This window comes from Stegodyphus dumicola, chromosome 3, assembly GCF_044657685.1.
Source record: "Stegodyphus dumicola isolate Sdum_Otavi_A_Nest chromosome 3, ASM4465768v1".
Lineage (NCBI taxonomy): Eukaryota > Metazoa > Arthropoda > Arachnida > Araneae > Eresidae > Stegodyphus > Stegodyphus dumicola.
In genome coordinates, this window is record NC_140770.1 from 48,475,625 (window position 1) to 48,497,601 (window position 21,977).

Sequence of the window (21,977 nt, forward strand, 5' to 3'; positions counted from 1 at the left end):
GAAATCATTCTCCTGTTTAGGGGAAAAAGTTTCCCTTTTGAAAAGCTGGGACCCCTCGTTTGGATTTCTCAGCAACCGTTTATCAGGTTCTAGCGAAATTGAATGATCCATCCATGAATCAGAATTTCCCATCCGTGGTTTGGATGCAACAATATTTCAACATAGTTTAAGAAAAATCCTTCAATCCTATTTGAAAGGAGATGTCATGATATTGAAAGACACCTCAAACCATACCGTTGACGACGTGTGAGACACAAACCATGACATAAATTTCAGTTTCTATGACAGCTAACACGCTTGAGCTTTAAAAATGTATGAAAGAAGTTATTTTTAATCCATTTCAGCTATTGAGTGGGCTGGGAAAAAAAAAGGCCCTTTCCATGACAGCTAACACGCTTGAGCTTTAAAAATATATGAAAGAATTTGTTTTTAATCCATTTCAGCGATTGACTGGACTGGGAAACATTTTCTTAGAGCTCAGGGGGAAAAAAAGGCTCTCTCCAATAGGTCCTTTCCATGACAGCTAACACGCTTGAGCTTTAAAAATGTATGAAACAATTTATTTTTAATCCATTTCAGCGATTGAGTGGGCTGGGAAACATTTTCTTAGAGCTCAGGGAATGTGTGTCTAGGTTGAATGCACAGCACACACGGATGGGAAGTCGAAACTCTAGTGGCTTAAAAAATAAATATACGAAATTTGGTTCATGGAGCTGACTAGGAAAAATTCTCAGAGTTCTGGAAATAATTCTGAGTTCAATCATGGGACATGAGAACAGAAATGTATTACAATCATCATGTCATCATTGTTTTCAAAAGCCAAAAGAATTCATCATGAAAGAACATCTTTTTTTTCCTGGTTGTGGGATGGAGTAGAGTTGCTGCATCTTGAACAACTCACAGTGATCTGAACAGAAACATGAAATGTTCTTATAGATATAAGAAATGAATTGAAAGTGAAAGTAAAAATGAAATTGTATTGGCTGGAAATATTTCTTGGCTGTTGAATGGGAAAAATATTTCCAGAGCTAAAAAAAAAAAAACTCTTCCTTTTTTTCTATTAATTTGATGTCTTCACTTTGTTTACTTTGGAATGGAGAAACCCAAAGACCATGACTCATCCTTTCTAAAACATATAATTCGTAGAATGAGTCATGGTCTATTTTTAGAAACAGTGAAGCAACATTCCCACACAAAAGGGGGGTAGGGTTAATTTTTATCATGTCTAGAAGACATGATAAAAATTAACAAAAAGTTTTTTTTCTTTCTTTTTTTTCTTTTTTTTTTTACATCTCAGAATTTTTTTCTGAGCTCTGAAAATTTTTTCCCAGTCGGTAACCAAGTGAAAAATTTCCAATCGGCTTTTACTTTCACTTTCAACTCTTTTGTATAAAGGCATTCCACGTTTTCAGTTCAGAACCGTGCGGGCTCTCCATGGTGCAACATGCTTTTTCTCTCTCTACCTCATCTGCAGCTCTATGACAGCTAACACGCTTGAGCTTTAAAAATGTATGAAAGAAGTTATTTTTAATTCATTTCAGCGATTGAGTGGGCTGGCAAAAAAAGGCCCTTTCCATGACAGCTAACACGCTTGAGCTTTAAAAATGTATGAAAGAATTTGTTTTTAATCCATTTCAGCGATTGAGTCTGCTAGGAAACATTTTCTCAGAGCTCAGGGGAAAAAAGGCTCTTTCCATGACAGCTAACACTCTTGAGGTTTAAAAATGTATGAAAGAATTTATTTTTAATCCATTTCAGCGATTGAGTCTGCTGGGAAACATTTTCTCAGAGCTCAGGGGAAAAAAGGCTCTTTCCATGACAGCTAACACGCTTGAGCTTTAAAAATGTATGAAAGAATTTATTTTTAATCCATTTCAGCGATTGAGTCTGCTGAGAAACATTTTCTTAGAGCTCAGGGGAAAAAAGGCTCTTTCCATGACAGCTAACACTCTTGAGGTTTAAAAATGTATGAAAGAATTTATTTTTAATCCATTTCAGCGATTGAGTCTGCTGGGAAACATTTTCTTAGAGCTCAGGGGAAAAAAGGTCCTTTCCATGACAGCTAACACGCTTGAGCTTTAAAAATGTATGAAACAATTTATTTTTAATCCATTTCAGCGATTGAGTGGGCTGGGAAACATTTTCTTAGAGCTCAGGGAACGTGTGTCTAGGTTGAATGCACAGCACACACGGATGGGAAGTCGAAACTCTAGTGGCTTAAAAAATAAATATACGAAATTTGGTTCATGGAGCTGACTAGGAAAAATTCTCAGAGTTCTGGAAATAATTCTGAGTTCAATCATGGGACATGAGAACAGAAATGTATTACAATCATCATGTCATCATTGTTTTCGAAAGCCAAAAGAATTCATCATGAAAGAACATCTTTTTTTTCCTGGTTGTGGGATGGAGTAGAGTTGCTGCATCTTGAACAACCCACACTGATCTGAACAGAAACATGAAATGTTCTTATAGATATAAGAAATGAATTGAAAGTGAAAGTAAAAATGAAATTGTATTGGCTGGAAATATTTCTTGGCTGTTGAATGGGGAAAATATTTCCAGAGCTAAAAAAAAAAAAAAACTCTTCCTTTTTTTCTATTAATTTGATGTCTTCACTTTGTTTACTTTGGAATGGAGAAACCCAAAGACCATGACTCATCCTTTCTAAAACATATAATTCCTAGAATGAGTCATGGTCTTTTTTTAGAAACAGTGAAACAACATTCCCACACAAAAGGGGGGTAGGGTTAATTTTTATCATGTCTAGAGGACATGATAAAAATTAACAAAAAGTTTTTTTTCTTTTTTTTTTTTTTTTTTTTTTTTTTTTTTTTTTTTTTTTTTTTTTTTACATCTCAGAATTTTTTTCTGAGCTCTGAAAATTTTTTCCCAGTCGGCAACCAAGTGAAAAATTTCCAATCGGCTTTTGCTTTCACTTTCAACTCTTTTGTATAAAAGCATTCCACGTTTTCTGTTCAGAAGCGTGCGGCCTCTCCATGGTGCAACATGCTTTTTCTCTCTCTACCTCATCTGCAGCTAGGATGTTTTTCCTTCTTCAAGAAGTGGAATTTTTTGGGAATACCTTACAATTTCACGAGCTAGCTGTTTTTTATATTTCGAGGAGATTTCAATGAAATTGTTTATAGATGTCACCTATTGCAGATGGGGAAAAAGTCTATACTGGATCGCTGGAGACATCTCATCCAGATAGGTCATGTTATATTTTTTCCCACACCTAAATAAATTGGACATGAGCCATGCTTTTGTTTTCTCATCCAACAAAGATAGACACTGCAGACCGTTTTGGATTTTCACTCTTCGCGAACCGAGACGAGCCGCAGCGACACTTTGCGTTTTCTATGAGCGCAATAATGGATCACGTGAGCAGCCATTTTGTTTCCCATCTGCCCCAGATAGGTCATGTTGTATTTTGTTTCATGCACCTAGCCAATTTTGGACATGAGCCATCCTTTTGTTTTTTTTTTTTCTATCGAACTAAGATGGACTCTGGAGACAATTTTGTTTCTCAACGGAAAAGTAAATTTTCTGAATGGGTACCGGTGTTCGAATACTTTTGTGACCGACTGTAGCTTATTTCTAATCATTTATGCAGATGCAACGCTCCTAAGGCTACTATAAAGGACTATATACTCTTATGGCCCGTCTACACGAAGCGCTTTTCTCGGCCGACTTTCTCGTAGAGCAACAATTTTAAGGATCTGCGCATGTACCAAAAATCTGCTAGTAGCTCTATACGCTCCTACTTCTTGCCGCTTACGACGCACTTCCTGCCAACGACTTCATATACAATATATTATCTCGTTGCTTCCTGCAGCTGCCAGTGGAGTAGCGAGCATAACTGGCGCCCGGGGCAAAATACCTTTTTGACGCTTCTCCCGAAAACAAACACAGTGATATGATGAAAATCTTGTTTGGAGACCATTTGGCGGCCCTCTGCAAGCGGCGCACGGGGCATCATACAACCCCTCGCCCCCCCCTCGTTACGCCACTGGCAGCTGCAAGCCAGCTTTTATACTGTTTTCGTTTTTAACCTCTTTTTTTTAATGCCTTAAGTACCTGCCTCATATGCTCCTATTTTATATGAAGTTTAAAATTTTTAAATGCATCATAAAATAATAATAACTTAAATGCACAGAAAAATAATGATTACACTTAACATAAAAGGGGTTTTCATTTATTTAAAAAGTTTCATTCAGACAAATTGGATTACGTAAAATTTCGAAAGATAAATCATACAGGAAATACGAATGTAAGACGGTGAATCATCATTGCGGTTATGCCATTTTTTGGAATAATTTTATTCATAACTGAATCACTTATGAATGGCCGGTAATATGATCTGCTGAAAAACGTAAAAAAGCTGCAAGATGTGAGTTGTTTGCCGGTGGAGTGCGTGATGCACTGTAGTTGATTTAGTAGTATATACTCGTTCCTCTTATGTGGCCGTGACATAAATTTCAGATTGTTCTCACAATACTCACTCTGTGTTCTCAAGAAATCAGTTGTGTAAATTCTGTGCACAGAAGATTGTGTAAGAAGTAAGTATAAAGTGATTTGGTCAGTCTAAATAAAATCATTTTAGAGTTATAAAATAAGAAACTGCAAGCTAATTCTATGTATAGTTTTGGCATTTTCGAGCATTTGTAAAATTTGAGATTAGAAAAACTCGAAATTTGGAATGCAGAGCAGTGCTGTATCCATTTATTTTTTTATCCAAGTTTGTATCCTGAAATATATACTTTATCAGAGGTACTGAGGAACAAAAGCTGTAGAACAGTAAGATTTGAATACTAACTGGAATAAGAAATACGATGTTTAGCTATTAGCTACCATTCACTTGTAGGATGGAAAAAATTTTGCGTAAAGTGCAGAATCGCCCACTTATTTGATTGGTGTTTCTTTGGCGCTTATTACAAGAGTAAGAAGAATTGGATTTTTGTCAATTTTCTTTCACTTTTTAAGTGAAAATAGGTCGATGTGTACATCCATACCGAGTATGTGCAATTCTTAAAAACGCGCTAAGCAGTGCGCGATTCTGTACTCTCTCCAAAATTTTATAATCTCTTTTTAACTTACTGTTAAAAAGATGTCTCTTACTGCTCAAATTTACATGAACTTTTTTTTAGAGTAAAATGTTAGCCAAACTTTGGCATATTCTGAAACACATTGTTTCAAAATCATATGACATGTATATGTCAAAAACTAAATTGTGTAAACTTCCTGTATAACTGCACTTCTTGAATTGGGAACAGTTTGGTGCTTAAAAATATTTAGTAGTAGTCCAATTTTGTGCGATATGATGAAAATATACCTAAGCATATGGATAGGTTATCAATTTTCACTTCGAGGATTATGACTGCTTGTTTGTTTGTACTTGGAATTTATTCCAAGTAGTGCAAGAGCCCTTATTTTAAATTACAACCAACAGCCTATGAGCATCTACCAATGTTCAGGTTAAAACACTAGAAGTACTTGAGCATTACCCAAGTAGGTTATTGTAAGAAAAAGCATGTAGGAAAAAGTAAAGGAAGAATTTAATCTTTTCATTGCTATGTTCCTGACAAAAATTAATCTAATGTTTTGTTTGTTAAAAATATCAGTCATTTTATAATCTGTTTGAAAAGTAATAAATGAAGTATGATTTGTAAGTTATTTGTAGCTGTTTATAAAAACTGTTCCTTCTGAATAGTATCGAATATTGGAAAATTTCTTGAATGTTATACAGTATTGAAATACTTGTCAAATATTTTGTATGATGTCACTTAGGATGCTCTTATATATTAATTTTTGAATAAATTGCTGCAGATGCTTTATGATGATTTTGATATACATTAAGCAAACTTAAATTTAGTGTACATAGATAAAAATTAAAAATAAAGATATGAAGGATCTAGCAATCTATCAGAGACACCTAAAATTTTCTGCATGTGAAAACACTGCATAGTTATACTTTCATTATGAGGAAGAGAAATAGTATATATAATTCATGTGTATAACATTTATGTATGTAGTTTAATTTAAAAACTGAAAAGTATGCTAAAAATGATTTCAGGAATTCTGCACTAGTTTTCAGTTAGATGCTTGAATATAATCAGAATGGTTATTCTACCCCTTCTGCTGTGAATGGTAAAAATATATTTCAGGTTACCATTTCGCAAAAATTCTCAATTTTTTGGCATCCTAAACATGATGCAATAAAGCAAAAAATATATAATCTCAATAAGCTTTATTTTAAATCATTCAAGGAAATAACATAAGAACAGAAATGCATATTATGTAATCATCTACACAATACAAAAAGGAATTATTGACTTATTTAAAAATTTGTTTCTTTGGTATGCGAGACACACAGAATTCTTTAACAGCATCCAAAACTATTTAAAATTATCTAAACTAGAATCTGTATACTGCCGTCACCACATAAATTCACAGAAGTAAAAATAAAAGGGTCATTGTTACGAATTGGCTATCTCACATTTCTGATGTCACTATCATAGTGAAATATGTGGGCTTGCTCTCAAACATGGACCTTTTGTTCTCCTTGCAGATGACGTATTCCGAGTGCAGCGCCACTTATTTGCATATTGCAGATTTACTCAGCTACTCTTACTTGGCAACATATTCAAATTTTACACAGTTTGGCTTTTTTTTTAGGGCGTTATCACTATTTTTGTGATTTTTGTTTAATTTATGATAATCAGTATAGATATCTCGTAATTGCTCTCTTTTGCTATTCAGAAAAACCGAGAAAATACCAGAATATTCTCGTGCACGATTAAAATGATTGTGAAAGCTAGAGGAAAACATCTCAATTCATTAGTTGTTTACTTATTGCTGTTATTGATTGTAGCGAATTCGCGGCGAGATTGGATTATCTTCCCCTGTGTTTTTTGAATTTGAATTCTATTTATTTTTTAGTAGTTTAAAATATAACTACTGCGATACTTTGCGAATATCTCTGAGGAAATTTCAGCATTTTGTTTTATTTGTTGTGATAAGAATAAATTTTATTCACTTTTCGTTGGACTTTTGCATTCAGTTTATTATGAACCCGTACACACACAGCACTTTTTGGTGTCAGAAGTTGGATTTTGAATGCCAGTAACAAGAGCAATGGAAGAACAGTTAAGGCAACTGATAGCAGCCTTTGCCTTGTTTAAAGAAGAGAATGAAAGCTGGCCAAGAATCCTTTAATGAAAAATACACTTGCCCCCCTAATCACTCGAAACAGCGTTTTGGATTTAGACCATAAATTACTCATTTACACGGCCGTATTGCGTCCCATCCTAACTTATGCCTGCCCTGCCTGGGGATATCTATGCAAAACATGGAAGCTGGTCAAGTAACTTTTAAAGAAGATACAAAAGCTGTTTAAGAAAAGATTGAAGCAGGTCAAGAGGAAATGAAAAGAAAAATTATAAATTGTGTAATAGAAAACAAATTCGACGCTGTTGAAAATAAAGTTGGACTCGCTGAAAAAAGAATTTCTTCTGTAAAAGAACAAATAGAGAAAAGAATTTCTGCCATGGAACAACAAATTCATGACAGGGTTACTGCAGTCGCCAAAGAAGTTGGTACCTTGAAGAAATTTAGCAACGGCAGGGAGCAATTCTGATGGATTTAAATTTTTATTTGTGCCTTCTCGTTCCTCTCTGAAGTTATCCACATATGATGGGAAGACCTCTTGGCAAGTATATAAGGCACAGTTTTCTATAGTGGCGGAAGCAAATGGATGGGATCCCCAAGCTATATCTTGCCAAGCTATATCTCAAGCTATATGGATGGGATCCCAAGCTATATCTCTGAGAGCAAACGCTGCAGATATCCTTCAGACTCTTCTCGAAAACAAAAGGCTAGATTTCGAAGCTATGTCTGGTGCGTTTGAGCTGCACTTTAAGGAAAAGTGTTAAAGATTACAGTAGGCTTCAATTAAAATCCTGTCAGCAGAAGCCAACGAAAACACTTCAGGAGTTCACCACAAATGTTGAAAGGCTGTTCCATGTTGCCTTTTTGGAGTGCCCTACAGAAGCAGGGGAAATCTTGTCCCTGCAATACTTTATTTGATAGCATCCAAGTTCCCAAAATACAGCAAGTTCTACGAATGGCAGATGTCAAGGACATAAAAAGTGCTATGTTGTATGCCGTGAAATTCGAGGCAGCCCAGCTAGCAACTCGTAGAGACTGCTATCCAGTCAAAGCAGTGCGAGTCTACGAGGCAGTGGATCGGTTGATGGCTGATTTAGATGATTTATCTAGACAAGTTAATGCTTTAATACGGAATAAGATCTTGAGAAGAAACTGTCTCTAAAGTGTTGGAAATGTGGTGTTGAAGGCCATGTATGAAAGAACTGCAGAATACCCCTGGGCACGAAAAACATAAGACAGACTATTTAACCAAACACATTTAACCAAAGTTCAATGCCTTGAGATGGAATATTGGTGACAAGCAACCAACCCTAAAGTGCTGGAACTGTGGAGTTGAAAGCCATGTACGAAGGAACTGCAGAACACCCCAGGGTACAGAAACTAAGACCATTTCCGAGCAATGACGCAGGCATGTATAGAATCAAATTAATGATCATATCACTGAGCAGAGTTTGAACGATAGTGAAAAACCCAGTTTTAAAGTGCTCAAGATTTCTGCAGTGAGTAGTAGCAGTAATGGACTATCCATCAAGGGACATATCGATGGAGTTTCTTGTAGTATGATCGACACAGGAGCTAATGTTGCCATCATTCAGAAGGATTTAGCTCAACAATTTAAAGATAAATTCATTTGGATGCCATCCTGTGTTACCCTCCAGACTGCGTTTGGAGATGAAGTCTCAATAGCTGGAAAGTTAAACGTGAATATCACTTTGGAAGTGCCATCTACCATCACACGGCATATGTGGTGGATGTTACAGATACATGCATACTCGGATTGGACCAAGAAAAAATTGGAATAGAGGGCTTTGAGTCCTCTTGTCTTGGACTAGAGGACTTGACTTCACAAACTCAGTAGACATTAACTCCTATCACCATAAGTAAGTTAATTGTACAACAGTAGCAAAAAGAACACATGATCCAAAAACAATGTTTTGGTTCGGATGCATTTTTCAGTACTTGCATATCATCACAACCACCTTAAAAGAAGACAAATTTTCAGAATATTCCAAACTCTTTTAACTATATGCATAACCATTCTTCCAACAACCATGCTCAAAACATTCCTTCAAACAAGCAGCATCACAATTTTCATATGCATTTTTAGTTGTGTTCGTAGCTCTGATAGTGTGATATTTTTTGCCTTAAACTTAATTTTAAAATATCTATACATGCCAATAATGAAAGAAACTCATGTAACCTTCCTTTAAGAATATGATATTTTGCTGCAAAATTGCTAAAATTTGAAGTGTTTGGTGGATAGCCAGTGCGCAGTGCCAAGTTTGTGCAATTCTCTCATTTTATTTTTAAACAAAAACTTATCAGTGTATGCATATGAAGAAGCTGTAGGAAAAAATTACAAAAGGATTTCATAAAAATTTTGGGATTTTATTTTTTCATGTATCATATAATCTTTATTTAATAATTAAAATTTGTGTTTTAAATTGCTAAAATGTGTTTTCTTTTGGTAGGTTTTGCCCACTTACAATAAATTCAATAGTGTGATAGTCTTTTTTCTTAAAAAAGCTGTGAAATTCACCAGATTGCACCGTGGTCGTATTAATTCAGAAATGAACCTTTTTTTTTTCCCCTAAATGAACAAAGGTTGCATAACTGTTTTGGTTTCAAGTCACCTGTTAATTACAGGAGGGAATTATTTTAACACCATGTTTCTTAGTGAAGAATATCTGTCTTAGAGAAACAGAGTGAAAGTAAACTATACTTGGCAAATCCCAAGTCATATTTAAAAAAAGAAAATAAACAGTGATTTGGTGAAAAATACTGTGCAAGTAAAATTTATAAAGACTAGAATTGCAGGAAAAAAAGCCATCCCAAACTTGCCACACCAGGTGCTAAGGAAATACACTAAAAAGAAAGAACAACTCGGTGATGGCTGTTATGGAAAAGTACCAACATGTGTTGGACAGCTATAGGAGAGAACACTGATGATGCAATCGATCTTGAGTTGTTTTCTTCAAAGCATCTGTAAGCAAAAAATAAAAGCAAGCATTATAAAAATTCACAATTTTTTGAAACAGATTAATGGGAAACTGAATTTCAAATAGAAAAGTTAAGTGTATTTAATAATACAAATTGTGCATTAAAAGTTACACATAATTTAATGCAGCTTAAGTGTTTTGTGAAATGTGCTATTATTGTGTATTCTAGCAGTAAAATTAGCCCTACTATTTATCATATTAAAAGTTTATTTTTGAAATCATGATTTACTACAGTTTTTCCTGGCATTCTTATCTAACTTAATTTTTTTTTTTATGTAGGTGCAGTGAAGAGAGAATTTATTCATTTCGCACAATTGATTTCAGATCTTTTGTAATATATTCAACTTAATAATGGCATCAGGGGAAATGGCTGATTCAAATCAGTTTGAGAATTTTTCAAATGCAAGGCAAGCTGTTGATAAGGTATGTATGGAAAATGATATGTTAATGTGCAAAAATCAATCTTTAAAATTGTCGAGCATATCTCTAAAATATTCATATTTCTTGGTATGTCCTTGTTAACCTTTTTCAGGGGGTTGGGACATATATGTTCTGCATGTTCACTGCTTTAAATATGTCTAGAGAAATTTCAGTAAATCATGGAGATTTAAAATTTTCTCTTAAATATGGGAGTGTAAGACTCTGTTGATTTGTTTTTTCACTCCTTCCTACAAAAATAGCTGATTAAATGGTCCTAATATATAAAATTTGGTCTCTATAGCCCAGGGGAAAAGGGTGAGGTAGCTAATGTCATCTGAAATCAGCATGTTACAGACAGAATGATTAAATTTGCCAATTTTTATTATTAAGCATGGTGGCTGCTTCAACAAAGAAGTGCTTAAGTCTTCTTTCCCATAATCTCTTGTGCATATAATTTTATTTTACTGTCATTCTTTATCACCCTCATTGCCAATATTTCCAACATTTATAGCCCATATATGGCACATCCTTTAATATAGTTAAATTTCAAAATTTGTTTAATTTCTGTTTTGAAATGTGTTAGATATCAACAAAATGGTGTGTTTATCTTAAACTGGATATTAAAACATATTATCGTAGTCAAAAAAAATTTCAGTTCTGCTGTAGTGTTTAGCTGAAGCTAATTATCATGCTTTTGAGTTTGGTTGAATCTCTGCTTAATGGAAACACTTTAGTGCATTTAGAAGAAGAAGCCACAGAAGTTTTTACAAGAGATCTGAAAAAATATTCTTTCCTAATGGCATGGGAGATTCTTAACATGATAAACTGATCATCAGTGAAGTCGACAACTATCTACAAAACCATGTCTCTGAAATGAAAATATTCCTTAAATTTCACCCAGCGAAAGTAATAGTAATATCATAACAAAATTTAAATGTTAATAAAGCCATCATGGGAACCCCAAAAGGATACATTATATTCCTAACTAATATTATTGAATGCATGTTTAAGATTAGACTCAATGAACATCTCACCAAAAGTAATATCATGTTTTACTTAGCATAAAAAGATTAAAAATCACCACCTAAAATCTATGAATACCTAAAATCTGCATGATATCAATATTAAAATTAATATTTACAGTTAATAAAATTGTAAAATAGCAAAACTTTCCTTACAAATTTTTCTTAGTCTATTTGATAAATGAGTGGTTCAGTTTATGACTATATTAACTTTCTATGAAGCAGAGGCTGAGAGCTGTAAATTTTCTGGATTTTGAGTCAGTTTAATAAAAATTAAAGGCCGAAGAATTGCTGTTTTATGAAAAAAAGAAGAAGAAGAAGAAAATTGAAGGTTTTGAAGAAGACATTACTGTAGATTATATGATAAAAAAATTAAATAATCTGATAAATTTTAAATGACCCTGTCGAATGAGTGATAATGAAATCATTGATAGCCTTTTAAATCAACTGCAAGAAAATTTTTTATGTAAATTGATGCAGAAAATATTTAAAAAGATTTTTAAAGAAAGTTTGGCTTTAGAGAAAATTTATTTAAAATTTTTGGGATTAAAAAAAAAAAAGTATGGATTAAGCACTTGGGATCAATAGTTTGGAAATGATCGTAATATGCTCTTTTATGTGTCTCATGTTGTATTATAAAACATCAGAAAGAAATTAATTGCTTTTATTTATTTATTGCATACATTATTTGTTTATATATATTTTTTTAATGTACAAATCTTTCTTTTATGATCTGAAATCTTCATGCCTGTTGTCCCAAACTGTGCAGATTTTTTTGGTATTTATACAATCAGTTGATGGTTGTATACATGCTATATTGTATTCATGTTCACTTATTAAATTTCTTAAACTATTATTTATTTAAAAATATTAATAATGCAATAAGAAAAGATACTAATAATGAGCATCAAAAATTGTCATAATGTCGATATATTTGCTAATCTGTAATTTTGAAAGTTAAGTAGAACCTTCTATTTCAGCTGCATGAGGGGAAACAGCATTGGATAAATGTGCGTATGTGATGACAGACAAAAATCCAAGAAGGCTGCTTCTAAATTTTCTCATTATTAATCTTCATTATTATTTCATTATTATCTTTAACATTTGTTCTCCAGCATGTTCTCCCCTCCCCCAAATTACATTTAGCATTTTCTTGTTTTCATCAAAAAATCATATATTTAAAATAACCTTTTTTTATGCTTTTTCGTGTGTCTTATTTTTAACAGTATTCATATTTTTCAGATTCTTCTACAACCCTTTACATATATAGAACAAGTACCCGGGAAGCAAATACGAACAAAACTTACAAAAGTATGAAAATTATCAAAAATATATTGCATAAATGGCTATTATTTTATATCATATTAAAATTCCTGGAAATCAAGTTAACTGTATAATTGTTTATTTGTTTAGGCTTTTAATTATTGGCTCAACATTCCTTTAGACAAATGCTATGAAATAGGAGAAATTGTACAAATGCTTCATAATGCTAGTCTTTTGTAAGTATTTTTTAGTCTGTATCTTTTTTTACCCTTTGAAATGTTCTGTTTTTCTGTGTATATTCGCCCTTAAGGGCTCACTTTATATTGAGTATTGGTGTGGCAATCCTGAGGTGCTTAGCCTTTCAGAAGATCACCCTCTTTATGAGTTGGGATTCATGATCTCAAAACTGTAGTGATTTTTCTTCCTTTCCTTTTACCTTATTCTTATCCCTTTGTTACTTTTTTCTCCTCCCTTGTGGTTTTCCTTTTTGAAGATTGGGACTCAAAAGTGAGATGCTGTTACATCCTTTTATTTCTAATTTCTTATGGAGAGAAAACCACCTATGTGTTTGCCATGCATGGAGACTAACATGCCTGGAAAGGAGGATCCTGGTATTTGAGGGACAAGGTACTGTCTCCAACACACTGCATTGCCCTTTTCTTCAGATTGGAACCGGAGATACTTAGCTGTCGTTGCTCATCAATTGACGGGTTGCTTGTGCTTAGTGTCAGTGGTTTGGGGATGAACTTTTAGAAGTTCTTGCCTTTAGGAAAGCTGATTGTGGGACTTCAAATTGTGTATAGGCCCAATTAGCCTTGAGCAGGAATCTGTGCCCCTTGTTGGACTCCATGGTGGGTGTAGTCACTAAATCCAAACCGTTTTTCCTCAAATATGACCTCGAAATTTTTAACAGATGTACAAAATGAAAATGTTTCTAATAAAAAAATTATAATAATTGTAAATACCAATTCTGCAGTAAATCCACCAAGTCCATGGTGTTTTCTGGTCTTCAGCAGCACTATAGTTGTTATCTAAACAGTGTTTTTATTTTTTATACTTAAATACATGCCGTCCTGTATTGGAGTGCCAAAAAATATCAAACACTGTGTAGATCTGTTAATTCAGACTGCTTCAGCAGCACAATCTGCTACCCTTCTTGTGTTGAACAAAAAGGGCAAGTCGATGTCAATGTGTCAGTGCATAAAACATTAAATTACTGCCATGATGTTGTCTCAGAAGTTGACCTTCATTTAATTTTGGAAGCAAAAATTGTCTCTGAGTTGTTTGACCAGACTATCTGTGTTTCAAGGTGGATCAAGATACGCAGAGAAGGTCAGTTGACAAAACAAAACACATAATCCTGACCTTCACTATGGCTGATCTGCCAAAATTATTGAAGGCCATATACTGACATTGCTCTGTAAAATCTTATATCCTCAACTTTTTGTAATGCTTTGGTGGCTCAGAGAGGTCCTGTTGCAGTAAACTCACATGTTCAAATTAGTCTTTAGAAGATCACAGCCATGAGAATTAAAATGCAGAGCCACCAAAAATATGTAATTTGTAGAAGTAACACAACTAATAGCAGAATTGCAGCCACCAAAAAATTTATCAGATGCTGATGTAGCAAAATCAGTAAATCATTAGACACCCAAACTACACTTGGCATTCGGCACAAACAGCCAACTTAAAATTTACAGGAGAAACCAATACAGAATCTTGTTGAAAATGCACCAAGTAAAAAAAAGAAATTATAAAACCAACAAACAGAAAATAATAGTTCAGGGGGGAGTAAAATATTCACAAAGCAAGTGTATGAGCTTGTTTGAGAGCATTAACTCAGAACATTCTGTTATAGATGTGTAAGAGGAGTAAATATCTCAGAGCATCTGCTTCTGCATTTGAAAAATAGTGCCAAGAGGACTAACAGCTTGCAAAATGGCCATCCTCATTGTATGGAATTGTCATGGCTCCCACCAAAATCATGTTAACATCAAATATATGATCAATATGCATCTTGAAACTAGAAAATGGACTATGTTTCGGAGCCTTTTGTTTGCCTAGAATGACAATCTTGTAGTAGTTGAAAATATCAGTGAAGTTGTATACTCAGCACACTGATTATCCCTCCAGTTTGTTTTGTTAAACTACAATCCCCCAAGCTGTTGCAATCCAAATAAATCTAAAGACCTTGGTTTCATTTGTTCTGTTTATCTTCAAATGACTACATTGATTAATGATGTTTAGATGACCTAAATGAGCAGCTACCTGAATCTTTTATCATAATTTGGGACTTAACTGACCATAATCCATTCTGGAGGGAGTAAGAGCACAAATCCTTGAGGCAAATAATTGTAGATCATTGTCTCCTTAACCCTTAGGACTCCTGTGTCGAGTATGGCTTGACATTGTATTTCTTACACCAACTCCTTTGTCGAGCTAGACTCGGCATTATACATTGTAATTTCTAAAATAATTTTAATTGTTTAAATCTATTTTTTCTTTCAAATATTTTCTAATATGTAAATAAAAATTAAATTTATTATGTTCGACCAAGTTAGATAATTTTAAGTTCTAAAAAGAACTTACTATTACTGTTATTGTAACCTTTGTCAAGCTAGACTCAACATATTACACGGTAATTTCTAAAATAATTGAAAATATTCAAAACTGTTTTTTTTTTCTTTCAAATTTTTTGTACTATGTGAATAAAGACTAAATTTATTATATTTGACCAATTTTTATTATTTAAATTTTTTTTTTAATATTATTTTTACATTAGGATCAAAAGAGTCATTTGTAGTGCAGTGTAGTGGTCAAACACACTACCCAAAGCCTCTGTTGTATTTCAGGGTTGAATTAGCTCCAAACTCAAGTTATAAAACAATAGCGAGAATTTTAATAAAAGTATAAGAAGTTAAGATTACATCAATCTGGTACGTGGATAACACTTAATCCAATAGTTCTTCTAAATGGTTACAAATGCTCTGTGCCAAAACAACAGCACATTCAGAAAGATTTGTCCATTCTAAATATCCTAGCACAATAAAATACTCCAAGCAGGACAATGATACGTCCAGTATTCCTGGTTGGCATACGATCTTCTAGCTTAGAAAAGTCGGCTCGTTGAACATGCAGAGGATAATTTCGAACTCCCGTACACACTCACTGAGGTATTCGTCTACAGCAGGGGTCGCCAAAGTGGTGTGTATAGACCCCTAGGGGTCTATTTAACAACAGTAGGGTCTATCTGACCCAAGGGGTCGAATGGGGATCTAGTGGGACTCGAAGGAAAAACAGTTCTTAATACACAAATCAGACATATCTAACTGCGTACGTAAAAATTTTAAATATTTTTATAATTGACTTAATATTATATTCTTTATAGAAAATAAAATAATAAATCAGAAAACAATCTGCCCCTTTTTTCCTTGCGGGTTTTCGTATGTATACCATGACGTCACAACTTGACCTTGTGACCAGTTTGTAATTTGCACGACTCATAGTATGTAGCCAGAAGAGCGATTGAGGTTTATCCATGTCTCTTGCTGGCGAATCCATCAACCAATTAGGAGCCTTTGGCGCAGACTTGGCGAGCAACGACACTGCCATTGGCTTTCTATGCATTAAGAGTGAAGGGAATCTTCAGTACTCCGTTTTCTTTCTTCTTATGTGTGTGGTTTTAGTTCTTTTAGTTTTTTTCTTTTTTATACGGCAGTTACGCATTGTGTCGTTGGTTCGCCCTTTGTCTCCATCGCAAATCATATGAGTCAGATGCATATGTGCACTTGTCCAATTCTACACTGGATGCTATAAATGCAAATATCATATGCATTTTCAGCTATATTTGTGAACTGTGAACAATATTAAATGCTTGTAGTGTCATTATTACTACTATTATATCTACCATTGGATAATTAGTTATTGTTTCTATAAAACTATTCATTTAGTTTTGATATCAATTTTAATTATTGTTACTTGTGAAAAGGTAAGCTTTAATAATGTGGATTAGTATAATATACAAACTTAATTTTAACTTATTTACAGAACCCTAATTTAAAAATGACAGCTTCAGTATCTAAAAAGAAATTTCGGTATTATTCATTGGATTACTTAAAATTTGGATTTATTTGTTCACCGACAAATGAAACTATTCCTATGTGTCTTATATGCGAAAAAACTTTTGGAAATTAATACATGAAACCGTCAAAAATGAAAGATCATCTTGAAAGGCTTCATTCAGATAAAAAAATGAAGAATTAGAATTTTTCAAAAAACTCAAAGAAAAATTCACAGGTCGACCATCTCTAAAAGGTTTTATGAAACAGTCTACTGAAACTGAAAATGAAGGAGGATTAATTGTTTCGTACAAGATTTCGCTTAATATAGCAAAGAGGGGAAAACCCCACACAATCGCAGATGAAATTGTAGTGCCTGCAATTAAAGACGTCATTGAGAATGTGATGAAAAAAGACTCTACTAATGTTTTAAAGTCTTTGCCATTAAGTGCAAATTCTGTAAAATGGCGTATTGACGAAATGGCCGAAGAAATAGAAAACACAGTAGTTTCAGAGCTAAAAAAATTGCAAGTTCTCTATACAACTTGAAGAATCTGTTTTTGGCATTTCTGCTATTCTTATGGCGTATGTTAGATATTTCAGTAAAATTAAAGGAGAAGTCATTGATGAATTTTTATTTGCTAAATATCTTGAAGCCAATGGGAAGGGAGTGACAATTTTTAGATGTTTACAAGAATATTTAAATAAATATGACATTGCGCTTGAAAATCTGTGGCAGTAGCCACAGATGGCGCACCTTCTATGGTAGGGCATTTCCGAGGTTTTGCTACATGCCTCAAAGAAAAGGTGCCCGGTATTCGTACTATTCATTGTGTGTTGCATAGACACAACTTAGTAGCAAAATATCTGAGTTCAGAGTTACATGAAGCTTTACAGTTTTGTATTAAATCTATTAATCAAATTAAAGCTCAACCACTTAAATCAAGATTATTTGCCAAACTTTGTGAGGAAAACAATGAGTTATTTAGCCAATTACTTCTGCACACCGAGGTTAGATGGTTGTCTAGAGGTGTATGCTTGCAACGGCTCATCAATTTATTTGACTCCATGACAGAATTTCTGAACGAAATAAATCCTGTTCTAAGCAATGAACTCCAAAACAATAAGAACCATATTTTTTATTTAGCACTTATTTGGAAAATTTAATGACGTTCAAACAAAACTGCAAGGAAAAGGTGTAACAATTATCCAAGCTCGGACAATACTGTTAGGCTTCCAAGTAAAATTAAATTTATTTAGATCTTCATTGCTACGTAAGGATTATAAGTATTTTTCAAATATGCAACAATTAAAAATAAAAGAAGAAGACTTGGAAATATATACAAATCATCTTCAAAAATTAAGCGACGATTTTAAACTGCGCTTTGTTGATTTGGAAAACATCGACATCCCTGATTGGATTATTGCGCCATTTTCGGCACAAATTGATAACGTCGACATCAACATACAAGATGAGCTTGCTGAACTATTGTCCGATCTTGAAGCAAAAATGCTTATTAAAAATTTGACAATACATAAATTTTGGACTAATATAAATATAAAGCAATAATATGTGAAACTTTACGAAATGGCTCAGCCATTTATGCTGGCGTTTCCAAGTTCGTATATGGTTGAAGCCGGTTTCAGTCACGTTAATTCAATTTTAACTGAAAACAGAAATAAATTAAATGTGGAGCTTCGAGGGGATTTACGGTTAAAATTGACTAATTTCGAACCCAATATAGCGAACCTTGCCAAGAAACACCAGGCACACTCATCTTATTAAGAAGTAAAAAATCTGTAGCTACTTTACTTACTGTTTCTGATTTATTAAATATTTAGACTAATATATAGTTTTATTTTAATTACCTGAAAATTACCTTTGTGGGGGTCTATGGAGATTTTGAAAAATTATATAGGGGGTGATGATCAAAAAAGTTTGGCGACCCCTGGTCTAAACAACCTCGCTTCATGATGTCCAAACTCCCATCGCTTGTCATACGCTGAATCATAGCGACAATATCCCCTCGGGTAAGAAACAGGTACAGTTGCAATCTCCAAACTCTATTTCAAGCCCTGTGCAAGAGTTCCTTTGTCTGGGAACTATTTCCTTGGAGGACGAAATAAGGAACGTGACCTTGTTACAGTAGTGCTGTCTTCAGAAAAACAAGTTCCATACACTTTAGAGAAAAGCCATATTTTTTTTTGTTGTCTTTTTTTTTTTTTTTTTTATGCATAAAAACATATGGTTTATATAAAATAATAATTGAACTGTTATATTTATTTATTTTATGTGCTAATAAGTATAAAAATATAGATGCCTTGAATCAAGAGAAAACAATCATTCACCAATGAATATGAAAGTAATGATGACGAATGTATGACTCAAATAGATAACTTGAAGATGATATAAATTTTACAAAAGCGTCTAAGCTATTGTTTTCAGTTCCTTTTCAAACCGAGACCAATTCTGACGAAGAAGAAATTTAGAAGACTTATAAGCGATTAATGAGGATAGCAATGAGCAAACTTCTACATATAATAGGCAGTTTGTTGGAAGTGATGTAACATTGTGGATAAATGTCACTGAAGAAGGCAATTATCGTCATAACATAAAATTCTCATTTGGTAAAAATGTTGTTGGGCCACAAGTTCTATCCAGCTGCACATCAACTCTAGAATTTTTTTAGCTGTTTTTGGCTCTACTAAAAATAGTGAGTGAAACTAATGCATACGCAGCAAAAATAATATCAGAAAAAACACCGAGCAAATATTCCATTTAGCAAAATTGGAAAGATGTAACTGAGAGTGAAATGAGAGCCTTTATTAGTGTCATTATAAACATGGGGCTTGTTGTTTCGCTGACTTTGGAATCATATTGGTTTCAAGCATTTCATTTGAAGGTGTCATTTTTTAAAAACATTTTTTCACACAACGTTTTTTCCAAATATTTTAGTTACTATATTTGGAAACAATTTCACCAAACACTCAAAAGACGGGGACAAGGATAGAAAGAGTGAGCAATTTTCTGGATTACCTAAACCAAAAATTTATGGAAAATTGTATACCTCATGGAAATTTGGCAATTGATGAATCTACAATCTCATTCAAGGGGGAAAATAAACTTTCTCATGTCTAACCCTAAAAAACCAACAAAATGCAGACTTCAAATTTATGTTTTTAGCAGACTCTAAGGCAAGTTATTTATATACATTTTTTCCATATTATGGTAAAATTACAACAGAATTAATTAGACCTGGTCTAATTAATTGGCTTAATTAGACCAGATCTTAATTTCACTAGCAGAATTGTGATGCAACTCTATTGAAATTTACGAAATTCGATTCCTGAAGGTAAAGGGTATCATATTTTTATTGACAGATTTTATACGAACCCCACTTTAGGTGCAGAACTTTTAAAATCGAATTGGAACAATTATGGTCAATCGAAAAGGATTGCCAGAACAAATAAGAAAACCAAAATTAGCTGCTGTACATAAAAGCGCTTATAGAAAAGGAAAGACATTAGTAACATGGCATTACAAAAGCATGGTCACAATGTTTAGTATAAAACAATCTTCTGTTTCACAACGTACGAAAAAAAAAAGATCAAAGATGACTGGAAAAAAATAAACGAACTGACTATCATATTAGATTATAATAAAAATGTGGGTACAGTAGACTTCACCGACCAGTATGGTATATACTATTGTTTGCTGAGACAGACATTGAAATTGTGGCAAAAGTTATTTTTCTGGGTTAGTTATTTTTGTACATTTTATTCAATGAATATGCTACGAAGGAAAATATCAAAAAGATGTCGCACAAAATTTATCGATGAGTTTAATCAAAGACTTTCGCACTTCTACACAAAAAAAAAAAAAAAAAACTTGGTCGATTGTCCACAGAAGGATGCTATCCAATGTTTAGATGGCGAGACTTATTTTATTTTTTCTCATAAAAAACACAAGGATTGTATGGTAGTTCCAACCGGAAGGTCAAAGGAGAGAAAAAAGAAACAACATTCTATTGTGATAGTAAACCCCGTCTTTATCCAGGAGCATGTTTTAAAATATATCATACTTTGAAAATTTATATTTATTTACTATGCTACTAAATGTAATAGAAAAAAGTATTTGTTACACACTTTGCGCTGTTGCAGTGCAACCTTTTATTGAGACCTCTTTTTCTTATCTACTATTTGGTAAATGAATTCAAGAGTTGTTGGTTTGTTAAAAAAAATATTTAGGAGTGGAAAAGTCAAGGAAGGCAGATAATGCTTTTATCCTCCCTCCTTAATTGGCAGGATACCTACTTCTATTGTTCAATTATGTTTTTTTATAAATTATGTGCATATACTAAGATGATAAAAGTAACCATGGAATTAATTTAGGCAGGGTCTGTTTTCTTAGTAATAATAACAGCTCAGCATTATGTATTCAAGTTTTAGGAATCAGATAGCTGTTTTACTTAGTATTATGCTGTATTTTTCTGTTTATGCCCACTTTAATGAACTCAAGTGTATATTTATTACTTCTATGCATGTACTATGAATGTTAATTCATACTTGGCAAGGATTTAGACTACTTAACATTACTTAATGATCATTTTTATGTATTATGTTTATCAGTCTTAGTTTTCATGTATTTATTATGTATGCATTTTTTTAAGTATTATGTATGCAGGTATTTAAAATCTGTATTTCTGTACTCAGTATCGTGATTTTTTTTTTTTTTTAACTTTAATATTCAGTTTTGCACTTATGTATGTATTAGCCTGTCTGCAAGTACTACGAAAGAAAATGCAGATACATGGTTCAATTTGTAAAACAACTCCAGTTTAAGGTTGCACAAAGAACTAAATTATGCAGGAATTTGTTATCTTAGTGATAACAGGTCCACAATCTTTTAAATGTTTTACATAAGAGTCAGGCACATGGAAGTCTGCGTTAAATTACGTTTGGATGCTAGGATTTTTTTTTTTTTTTTTTTTTAGTTTACTGTCTTCAATAATTTGATAGGTTGTGTCTTTTCTTCATGCAAGACC

At 33.3% G+C, this 21,977-nt stretch overlaps 1 protein-coding gene across 6 annotated transcripts in view; it reads left to right on the forward strand.

Annotated features, from left to right (window-relative positions):
- Window positions 1–4,253: 4,253 nt before the first annotated feature.
- The window catches only part of qm (geranylgeranyl pyrophosphate synthase quemao), a 91,090-nt gene continuing 73,366 nt past the window's right edge, over window positions 4,254–21,977 (forward strand). Inside the window, exons 1-5 of one of the 6 annotated variants that reach the window (XM_085812862.1) lie at window positions 4,254–4,562; window positions 10,449–10,592; window positions 12,592–12,621; window positions 12,854–12,922; window positions 13,025–13,110. In XM_085812862.1, the coding sequence (XP_085668988.1) occupies window positions 10,521–10,592; window positions 12,592–12,621; window positions 12,854–12,922; window positions 13,025–13,110 (257 nt within the window). In that variant the 5' untranslated portion in view covers window positions 4,254–4,562; window positions 10,449–10,520. Of the gene's footprint in view, window positions 4,563–10,448; window positions 10,593–12,591; window positions 12,622–12,837; window positions 12,923–13,024; window positions 13,111–21,977 lie in introns of all 6 variants that reach the window. The other 5 variants (XR_015040194.1, XM_085812864.1, XM_085812865.1 and 2 more) reach the window with 5 other exon arrangements.